At 37.0% G+C, this 10956-nt stretch overlaps 2 protein-coding genes across 2 annotated transcripts; one reads left to right on the top strand and one right to left on the bottom strand.

The window, feature by feature from the left end:
• Nucleotides 1-283: 283 nt before the first annotated feature.
• Nucleotides 284-4710, bottom strand: LOC121947875 (serine/threonine-protein phosphatase 2A catalytic subunit alpha isoform-like). Its single transcript, XM_042493034.2, has 7 exons — nucleotides 4224-4710; nucleotides 2999-3208; nucleotides 2683-2856; nucleotides 2510-2599; nucleotides 1413-1574; nucleotides 1169-1287; nucleotides 284-1056 (listed from the first exon to the last, which is right to left on the bottom strand). The coding sequence occupies exons 1-7, from the start codon at nucleotides 4323-4325 to the stop codon at nucleotides 984-986; spliced, it is 930 nt and encodes a 309-aa protein (XP_042348968.1). The 5' UTR covers nucleotides 4326-4710; the 3' UTR covers nucleotides 284-983.
• Nucleotides 4711-6377: 1667 nt separating this feature from the next.
• atp5po (ATP synthase peripheral stalk subunit OSCP) lies at nucleotides 6378-10779 on the top strand. Its single transcript, XM_042493036.2, has 7 exons — nucleotides 6378-6514; nucleotides 6798-6848; nucleotides 6923-7033; nucleotides 7338-7467; nucleotides 8647-8759; nucleotides 10270-10356; nucleotides 10511-10779. Exons 1-7 carry the CDS (start codon nucleotides 6488-6490, stop codon nucleotides 10619-10621), a joined length of 630 nt encoding a protein of 209 aa, XP_042348970.1. The 5' UTR covers nucleotides 6378-6487; the 3' UTR covers nucleotides 10622-10779.
• Nucleotides 10780-10956: the final 177 nt, after the last annotated feature.

The following is a 10956-nucleotide window of genomic DNA, read 5'->3' as shown; positions in this document are numbered from 1 at the left end:
CTTTTTATGTCTCTTCCTAGTCAGTACGTGTTATTTGAGTGACACTCTTTAAGTGAAGGTCATGGGCCCCCCCTGAAACTTAGAGCCCCTGGGCCTATGCTTGGTAACCCAGTAATCCATCCATCCAAATACTTGTAATAAAATTTTAAATGAATATAAAAGTAAAAATATATGTATATACATACATATAAATACATACATACATAATGGTAAATAAGCAGTTTTTGTGTGTCTGTTTCCATCTAGTGGTGACTGGTGAGAAGGAATAATGCCACAAACTGTACCTATAATAATGACGAAGCAACTTCAGTCTTTTATTTCGTATAGCTGTGGCTGCAAAACATTAAGTTATTTTTTTACAACTGATGTCATTTGTACCAATATTGCCTACTTAAATGGATTACATCGACTCCCATAAGAGACAGCAGAGCAGAAAGAGAGCTAGTCACACTATAACAGGGTATAAAAAAGAACATCGTCTGTCAGTGCCATGTGATAAAAATCAAATACAAAAGTGCAAAGAGAACATATTCATTTCCGACGTCTAACCCTATCATCTCACTTCACAAAATAAACTGTTGCGCTTCAGTTACAAAAAGAAAAAGAGTTCACATTATATTTACTGCAACCTTTGAGTTGAGGCCATGCCAAGTGAAAGATGCAGCTTACATACTGTACATGGAAACACTCTGGTCATCATTAACACCCTAACACAAAGATTACTTACATTTAGTTGTTATTCTCAGCATTCATGTTTCCTGACAAACCAGCAGGTATTGTGACGGTATTGTTCATAGTAGCAATCATGTCTAGCAATAAAAATGTCATGCACAGAGAGGAAAAAGTTGAAAGGATGATGGTCTTTAGCTAGTTGTGATAGTTTCCATTTCATTGTGATATTGGCACACATTTTTTTTTTGGTCCATAGGGTTATGAATGCGTCTTTCCTCTGTGTAGCCTCTCCCCATCCTCATCAGTGATCTTTACAGGAAATAATCTGGCGTACGCCGCGTCACGTGGGGCTCCCCTCTGCGTGGTGCAGGGTCGAACTGTAGGCTAAAGCAAACAAAGGGAAGACTCATCATCACTCACACTTTTATATTTCAGAAAGTGCTAAAAGTCCACACATAATATCAAAGAGTGTATTCATTTTTTAAAAAGTACTTACAAGGAGTATTTCAATGTATCATCAAGTTCCATGATTGCCGCCTGGTTTCCACAACGATAACAATAGTTTGGTGCACTGAAGATCGTCACTACATTGCGGTCGTGGCACCAATTGTAACCCTAAATCAAGAGATTATTTTCACATTACCTATTTTTAAACACACATGTATTGCCAAAGCTGCATCTGCAGCATCTCTGATTAAAACACAGAATTATTTTCAGCAGATAAACAAAAGTCAAAGTACCTCCATCACCAGCTGGTGGGCTCTTGAAACCAAAGTTAGGCCATTTGCGTGGTTGAAGGTCTCGGAAATGTCCTGCCCGAAGGTGTAACCAGCACCACGGGGTGAGATGCCCCAGCCACCACGGTCATCTGGGTCCGACCATAACAAGTCACACATTGGACCCTGAAAGATGAAAGAATCATCAGTGTTGTTTAAGTCTATTGTACATGCAAACACATGATCCATCCAGTATGTACAAGTATCAGAATACTTTCCAATACAGACTTTTATAGGGCTGCAGCTAAAAAATATAATCATTATCTATTAATTGTTGTTTTAGCTGTGAATTGTCAAAAAAATGGGAAAATAAATTTAAAAAGAAAATTGAAACACTACAAGAAAATATTTTTTTTGGCACATTTGTTAGAACACATATAAATAATTTAAATTTTATTAAAATTGTTGCTGATTAATTTTGTCAGGGAGTCTATAAGTGTTAGACAATAAAATTAAATGCTTTTAAACACACTTTTAAGACTTTTTATTTAATATATGACCATTTTTTAGACAACTCATTCTTATCCTCTTATGTTCAAATAGGCATAATTTGTAAACATCCAGATAAGTATTACACGTTTGGTCTAGAACAAAAAGTTTTAGGTCAGAATAGTTTCCTTTAGGTTAGATACCTTTATTAAATCAAGCAATTCCTTTTTTTCCACATAGAAATTTAGCAAGTAGCAATTTCTCTCTACAAGTAAATATGACAGTATAAAGTGAGCACATCAATGCAGAACAATGTAGAATAAGCCACAGTTAAGGTATACTGTATTATTTGGTGATAGACAGAGTGTGTTGTATGTTAACTCTCATGCCGATTTTGACTAATTTTACAATGATTCAAATTTAAGACTAATAAATGTCAATGCCTAATATTTATAACTCTATCTTAGAATCTGATGTGCATGTATAACAGATTATGATGTAAACATAGGATCATCTTGCAGCATTACAGAATAATCCATAATCTAAAAGGACCTTCACATTTAAAAAAAAAAAAAACAACACTTTTTTTTTCCAAATATCAAATGTGCACAATTGATATGGATTGAATTTACCTCATGAGGAACCTCCTGCAAGCGATCCAGCGCTCTGATGTGTTCCAGTGTGTCTATTGAAGGGGACAATCCTCCATGGAGGCAGAAAATCTTACAGAGAAGAGAGAAATAACATGATGAGTCCCTGTATATGTGCTTTGTGTCACATGCTACATCCAAATACACAACCATACCTGGTTATCTACCAGCGCAGTAAGAGGCAGGTAGTCGAACAGATCTGTGAAGTACTTCCAAACATTGGCATTTCCATATTTCCTTAAGCACTCGTCGTAGAAGCCGTACACTTGTGTGATCTGCCTGCTCTCGTGGTTCCCTCGGAGGATTGTGATTCGTTCACGGAACCTTACCTATAAAGAAAAATGAGTTTATAAACAAAATGCAAGAATAGTCAACCATGAATATTATCCTTGCCTTAGCTCCTATTTTTTTAGCTGCCTTACTTATAACATATATATATAAATATCAGTGGCAAGCTGCTGTTTTTTTTACCTTAAGAGAAACCAGGAGAGTAACAGTCTCCACAGAGTAGTAGCCTCTGTCCACATAGTCTCCCATGAAGAGGTAGTTAGTGTCTGGAGACTTTCCCCCGATCTTAAACAGCTCCATTAGGTCATGGAACTGACCATGGACGTCTCCGCAGACTGTCACTGGACATCTCACCTCCTGCACATTGGACTCCTTTGTCAGGATCTCCTTGGCCTTAAATAAGAAAAAGCATAAGAAATCCTTTATTGATGACCGGGGGGGAAGTTGTGGTTCGTTATGGTCGCAGAGATGCCAAGCATAGAGAATTATAAAAGTAAAAGTAAGTACCAGCACAAGTACGTAAAAATATAAAACATGTATAAAGTAATAATAAAACGATTAGCACTAGTGTGTAAATATTGTAAATTATAAATATGTATAATGTGTTGAGTGTGTAAAGTATGTAAACATTTAAAACCACATGCCTTACGCTACAGTACAATGTATAAAACTAGTATATCAGGTTAGAAATATAAAATGTCAGTGTGATGCTACAATGTACAACAGATATACATGTGTAAGAAGAACAATGAGTATACAATATGTATAACATGTTAAACAGATTACATTCAAGAGATGAAAGACTATTGCACATTTACATAATTGCAGAGGATTGCTGTAGTTGAAATATTGCACCAATTCTTGCAGTTAATACAGTGTATGGAGAATGATTGCACCTTCAAAAAACTATTACACATTTGAAATGTAAAAAATAATGATGGATTTATATTTGAAGATGGGTTAATAACAGGGTGACGCTGATTAACAGGTAACACAGAGTATGGTGCACAATGGGCATGTGTTTTACAGAAACCTTGTTTATACCCCGAGACACTGCATATTAGTCATTTTATTCATTGTAAAGGCTGTAGCAGAGCGTTACAGTTTGCTGTGGCAGTGCCAGTGCACTCCAGTGAGATAGAGGTACCAGGAGTGGGCGTAGCTAGGGAAAACATATTTGCAGGCATCCTCCTCCATCTTCTTGGCGAGTTGCTTCCCTTTGCAATGTACTGTATGCAGCTGCAGCCAAATGGTGCGCTCCAAAGCAAGGCCACATGCATTAGCTGACGTTAGTCCAAGCAACACTTCTTCAACGATACAGTAGATGTAACAGCTAATGCTCCGCTAGCGCCGTGCAGAGCTGCTGACAGGTATTAATAGCTCCCCTGCCTTGCTGCGCAAACCTTACCTTTTCACACAGGACTTTGACCTGATTCTCACTCAGCTGTTTGCACTCGTTCAGTTGTTCAATCCATCCGTCCAACTCCTTGGTGAATGACTTGTCGTCCATGCCTGGTTTGCTGTCAGCTAACGAGCCGAGCAGCTTTAAAATGTCTCAGGGAAGCCTCTCACGTTTTGATGTCCCGGCTAAGCTACGTCCTAGCAGGCTCTCTGGTCATTCGCAGCTTGTTATGTGTATGTGCGCGCGCGTGTGAGTGTGTGTGTGTGTGTGTGTGTGTGTGCCCCGCGAAAACGAATGCGTCAACTGCCGCGCGTGCCTGCAGTTTTGTGGGGACGAAACTGTTCAGTTCACATGATACAGAAATGATCCCCGTCTCCTTGTTAGACGACTAAGGTCATAAAGCCAAGTGTTAGTGTGGTAAATAGTGGAAGACTAGCTCAGAGAGACTGGAGACCCAACCCTGCCAACTCTGGTCCAGCGCGAGGCTGAGCAACAAATCACATTTACGTCATCGCATCCCTGGTGGCGGATTTTGAGAAACGTCTTGTTTATTAGTCTGTTATTAAAATGTAATGGGTTAATGTTTTTCAAATTTTGTATTACTTTTTACTTGCTGATTTTGAGTTTTCTGGATGTCGATTATTTAATAAGTGAAATTGTTCGTTTGATCTGCCCTCTGCTGGGACTGTCAGGACCTGAAGGGCATCATTAAAAGTAAAGCACACGGTTAGTTATTGCAGATTTATCATGGATCATATCTTTAAAAAACTTTAAATTATTATTAATGTGTTGTTTGTCTCTCGTAATTACCCAAGAAAAGAAGACAAAGTATTTTCAATTTGGCAATGATTTTAACAAAATAGGGTATTCATTTAGCAATAAATATATATATATGTATTTGTTTTCTGAAGGGTAATACATGTTAAATATTATATTGTATTATTCCTAGTTTATGCATTTTATACAATCTATTTTTTGGCTTTATGTCTATTATTATTCAGTGGATTTTATTTTCCGTGCTATGCTATGCTTTCTGTGCATTCTATTTTTAATCCTTATTTCTTTTCTTACTTCTATTAGTATCATCAAGTGGGTTTTATCCATGTGAAGATGCATTCTGTGTACTCTTTTTTGATCTTATCTTATATTTACATGCAGGTTTTATTATTTCTTTATGTCTTCTTTGTCTTTTCCTGTGAAGCACTTGGTGCATGTGATTTCTTTATTGTTTTGCACATTGGGCTGCATTTCTTGTATAAAAGGTGCTATAAAAATTAAGTTTTTATTATTATTGATATTATTATATTAAACTACTCACTAGTTTGGCTAACAAAAAGGCTTTCAAGACACTTGAAATGTGTATGTCTTTTTTTAATTTAATGTAATATCCCCCTGGCTTTTTATTACTGTTTTGTTTGTATAGGCTATATTAAATTTTATACTGGATTTTTATTACACTCTGTTGTGTAAATATGGAAAATATGGAATTACCTATCTTAGTTGGTGAAAACATCCCAACAGTCATGTTAATTATAGCTCACATAATAAATAACACAGGTGTGACCCATGATCAAAATTCTGTTTAATCTATTTACATTTTTTGGCAGGTGGTATAGGGGCAGTTTCTGTTCTCATGGAAAATCATAAACTAAGCTGTGAAATCAGCAGTTGTAAGATAGGTAGCTAATTAGCAACATAGCTATTTCAGAAATTAAGATTAACATAATCATTGGCAGTGCTGAGGTTACTTTTAAAATGTAATAGGTTACAGCTTTACCCTGATGAAGATGTAATAAGTAATGTAATTATTTATAGGCTGTAGCTATCACAGTAATGTAACCAATTTATTACATCTGAGTACTTTTTGATTACTTCTCTAACAAATGTTTTAAAGTGGGCAATAAAGTTTAAAAGTAAGAGGCTATGCCAGAAGACGGGATTCCTGCATGACAAGTTGTAAAGTAAAAGAACTAATGTATTACATGAAGGGGAGACCAGGGCCAATTGTGGGAACTGGACAATTGATTGAAACACTTGACGTCTCTCTCTCTCTCTCTCTCTCTCTCTCTCTCTCTCTCTCTCTCTCTCTCTAGTGAGATATTTTAAGCAGAAATGTGTGTGTGGTTGTCCATTGGATTGGATTGGATAGCCTTTTCCACACCTGTCAGTATGCGCCACACTGAAAAGACTACATTACCCACACTGAGACGCCTTCCTCTCAATTGCACATGCGCAGTCGTTCGTTCTACTCTAGACAGCTGTAGGAGAAAATGGCAGCACTCATGCTAGGGCAGCAGGTAAGACATTCAATGATTTTGGTGCTTTTAATCACTTTGATAGTTTTTTGACCTAATAATCTATACAATAAAAGTATATAGAATTGCTGTATTTCTATCTGAAGACCAGGGTGTAACGCTAAATTTCAAATATATTCACACGAGGCATTGCACTTGAATGACTGCTAACGTGTTAGCCTACTAGCTAGCCGTCTGTAACGTAAATGGTACACAGCGTGCCAGAAATCAATAACCTCTCAATTTGTTTTTTCTGTGTTGACATAATTAAATTTTTCTTTTCTAGGTCCGCCAGTTCAGCACGTCTGTGGTCAGACCTGCAGCGAAACTGATTAAGGTGAATAACATCACACTGCACGAAGCATGACCGTGATCGCAGTTTGCTAAATGTGTGTGTTTATGTCCTTACAGCCTCCGATTCAGGTGTATGGAGTGGAGGGCCGCTATGCCACCGCTCTGTTCTCAGCTGCCAGTAAGCAGAACAAACTGGACCAAGTGGAGCAGGAGCTTGGAAAACTGTCTGTAAGTCACAATGAAAACCCTGAATAACAGTTTGCTGTTGTAACGGTCAATGGATGATAGAGGTAGTGTTTTACTCAACATTTTCTACCAAGGTGATAAGATATAATCGTTTGTATCTCATTTACACCATTAAAATAAAATAAAAACATCAGCAAACATGTTGTCTATCTAAGGAATAAAGCTTTGGGATAATAGTGTGAAGTCTTTTTTCCTTTGCTATTGTCCATGCTGTTTAAACTCATCCTGCCTTTCCTCTAGTAGAAAATTTCAGTTGTCTTTTGCTGTGTGCCATCTTGTTTTTCAGGCCGCCATCAAGGATCCCAAAATGTCCAGCATTGTAATGAATCCTCACATAAAGCGCGGCCTCAAGCAGAAAACCTTAAATGATGCTCTTGCAAAGGCCAAGGTTTCGCCCCTCATTATCAACCTCATCAGTGAGTGATCATTCATTGCTGATATGCGTTTTAGCATGACATTATCATTATCATATATGACTGGACTATAGGAAGGCTCCGTGAATATAGTGTATGTGACATTGTATAAACCAAAGAAGTTAAAGGCCATTCAGTGAGGTTATAGGAATAATAATGGACAGTAAAAGGGGTCCACACACCAAAGATACAATACTTAATTTTTGTACTACAAAGATGCCAGAATAAAGCATGTAATACACTCTGTTACTTTATTTAGTTTGGTCATAGGAACCAACGTGTAAATAATAAATAAGTATGTAATGCAATAATAAATAATGTGCAGGAATATAACAACTACACCTAAACATGCAGAGTTTTTAAGTTTTAAATACGACTTTGGTTTCTTTGCCCCAAACTGATTTATTTTTTCATGGTTGTTGCCCAATACAGACTTGGGTAAAATGATATACACAACCTCTTTTTTGTCACTTTTAAAGTAACATGGTAAAGAAAACAATTTTGTGCTAATTAAGACCATTTTTGTTTAGATTTTTTTATCTTGACTTCTTTTAAAGACAACTGACAGTGGTTAAAAAACAGAATCAACTGCAGCTCTTGAAGTCTCTATTTTCTTTCCAAAGTCTTTCACCCTGTGACCTCCATAGAGGTCACAAATCCAATGACCACACTAGCGTTTTACAGAGTGTATACATTTATATAGTTCTGTGGGCCTACAGGCAGTGGAAGGGTGTTTTTGTTTTTTTATTTGTGTTCATTTTGTTTTTGGAACATTTGTTGTCACTAATATGAAATGTGTGCAGATTAAGTGAGAGCAGTGTAATTGTGTAAAAACATGCTACAATACAAACAGATAAAATGGCTTTTCTGTTAGCCAATTGTAAGATCCAAAATGCATTTCTCACAGCAACGTTACTCCACCAGCCCTGTGGTTCAGTCCATAAAGGAGTGCTACACTGATATTGTTCATAGTGTGATTTAACCTTTGAGTATATGTTTCTAAATTGTACATACAATTATTAATTTATATTGCAGGACCAGTTGGATGAAATCAAACAATATATATATTTTGGAACTGAAGTAATACAGTATGAGTGCCGTGTACTTGTTTCGTCAGTTGGTAATGCAGTGAAACAAAGGTATCAAATCTTGCTCAAATGTCGAGTGCTTTTTGTTTTGCAGATGTTTTGGCCGACAATGGTCGTCTCACGCTCACTGGTGATGTTATCGCTGCCTTTGGCAAGATGATGAGTGCACAGCGTGGGGAGGTCGTCTGCTCCGTCACCACTGCTCAGGTATGGAAAGGGCGGACGAAGCTTGGGACAGAAGCCTTCCCATACAAATACTGTTTAAATAATACACTTAGAGTAATAAAGTAGTCTGCTTACAGTTGGTGCGTTTACCCTAATATTCCGCTAATAATAAGAATAATGGCCCAATCATAATAAAACTGGCCTGATCGGGTGAAATTATAAGGTGAGCTGAGAGGGAATAATCCATTCAATAGAAGCATATTAGTCCCTAATTACTATGTTAACACCAATTCAATTGTCTCTGTCTTTTTGGAATAAATACTTCCTACGCATATTTTCCCCACGTGGTTAACATTAGGTGACGTAGCTAGTAGAATAGAATAGTCTTTATTGTCATTGTACCAGTACGATGAAATTGAGGGTGCTCCCACAGAGCTACCGTACTCCACAGAAAATTTAAAGTGACATAAGACAATAGTAACGTACAAGGGAGAGGCAGTGTGGCTTGCGCTTCTGCTGATTTTTATAGAATAATTGAGATACTATAAATATTTAGCACCCTGCCAGTATCACATTCTTATGTGAATACTCTGAATAATAAATGTTTTCTTTTGTCTGTAACATTGTCACGTGTTGCAATGTGGAGTCGCTGGACGTAATAGCTGACATATGAGACATTTATGGAAAGTTGTTAAATTGTTTTGTCTGCAAATGTCTGTGTGTGACATGTGTAGGGGACATCTGTTTTTCCAGAATAAGCCTGGGAAAAAAAAAATCTGCTGTAATATTTCAGGGAGTTTAGACTCTACATAGTGGGCGGAAGTCAAAAATAAAAAATTCCGAAAATGCTTTGGGGCATGAAAACGCACATCCTATGAGATCCCTTAATTAAGCGTCCATGCAAACAGTTCAGCTGGAATTTCTAATCAGAATTATTACATTCAGATTAAAGAAATATTGTCCACGTAACAGCTACTAGTGTTTATTTTTGGGCCTTTCATACATAACTTTTTTTTTTTAACTTTACTCTAACCATGGTATGTTGCCTCACAGTAACCTGAGGCTACCTGAGGCTGGTGCTGTGTGTACATTAAAATATTTATGATAAAAAATGTTTTTCTCTAAATTAAACGCTGTTTCCTCAAAGCTTTAAAAAAAAAAAATCTAAGAGACGCAGCACCAAAACTAGACTTTCCTGAGGCCAGCTTGTGTAGATTTGTTAAATGAGAAGCAATGCATGTTCTAAATCATTGAGCAAAGCTGTCCGTTTCATTTTTTCTGCATTCATGTAATGAATATAAAAATGTCAGTGAGATGGTAACCTACATGAGAAACGAAAAGAAAAAATCAATTAAAATGATTATCTGCTTATATTGATTGATCTGACACAGATATGCATGATGACTATAAAAGGTTTCCAGTGAATACATATATTCTGGCACATTCCTGTTGAATCTCTTTCACTTTAAAACTTATCACCTCACATGCAACACTCCCTATCGTGTGTTTTTAACTGTAAATATGTGACCAATTCTTATTGTATCTATTTTAGCCTTTGGATGAAGTCAATCTTGCTGAACTGAAAGTAGCTCTCAAGGGCTTTCTTCAGAAGGGTGAAAGTATCAAGCTGGAAACAAAGGTAGAGTATCAATGCACGGTTCCAGAAACATACAAATGACCATTTTTCAGGGTGGTGTGACTTTATTTTGATCTGCATCATAGTGATTAAAAACCAGTCTAACCCCGATAATTTTGAGTCATCTGTTATTTCAACTGTTGTGTCCTCTTCACAGTCGGATCCTTCAATCCTGGGTGGCATGATCGTCTGTATCGGAGACAAGTATGTGGACATGTCCACCAAAACAAAGATTCAGAAGCTGACCAAGCTCATCAGGGAAACTTAAGTCCTGTGGACTTAATTTCGCAAAAGATTAGAGACGACCATTGGGTGGAAACGCTGATAAATGTATATTGCTATCTGTCCTAGCGCTGCAGTTGCTCCTTCAACCCAGTGTCTTTACCTAAGTTCATATGGATGTTAATAAAAAGTACAAAAACCCGAGTATGATCTTTGTTGTCATTGGTGTTGTGGCACTTGAATGTTCATATCTTCTGTCAGTGACCAGTAATAATGATCCTCACACATGCTTCTCTTACTCATTGGAAATTCGGGGCAATCTAATTTTATAGTTGCTGTAGTAATATTTATGATTTTAATCATGTTGTAACTAGAGGTCCT

The sequence above is a fragment of the Plectropomus leopardus genome, chromosome 8, assembly GCF_026936395.1.
Source record: "Plectropomus leopardus strain MGB_pleo_1.0 chromosome 8, ASM2693639v1, whole genome shotgun sequence".
Taxonomy (NCBI): Eukaryota; Metazoa; Chordata; class Actinopteri; order Perciformes; family Serranidae; genus Plectropomus; species Plectropomus leopardus.
This window is presented reverse-complemented; position numbering and strand designations above follow the sequence as displayed.

Bases quoted from the DNA above. Each gene is read 5' to 3' on its own strand.
- LOC121947875 (XM_042493034.2), bottom strand. From the start codon at position 4,325: ATGGACGACAAGTCATTCACCAAGGAGTTGGACGGATGGATTGAACAA. The intron at 2,857-2,998 runs GTAAAAAAAACA...TTTTCTTTATAG, and splicing joins CTCTCCTGGTTTCTCTTAAG to GTAAGGTTCCGTGAACGAAT. The intron at 1,057-1,168 runs GTAAGTACTTTT...TGTTTGCTTTAG, and splicing joins GATACATTGAAATACTCCTT to CCTACAGTTCGACCCTGCAC.
- atp5po (XM_042493036.2), top strand. From the start codon at position 6,488: ATGGCAGCACTCATGCTAGGGCAGCAG. The intron at 6,515-6,797 runs GTAAGACATTCA...TTTCTTTTCTAG, and splicing joins CACTCATGCTAGGGCAGCAG to GTCCGCCAGTTCAGCACGTC. The intron at 6,849-6,922 runs GTGAATAACATC...ATGTCCTTACAG, and splicing joins CTGCAGCGAAACTGATTAAG to CCTCCGATTCAGGTGTATGG.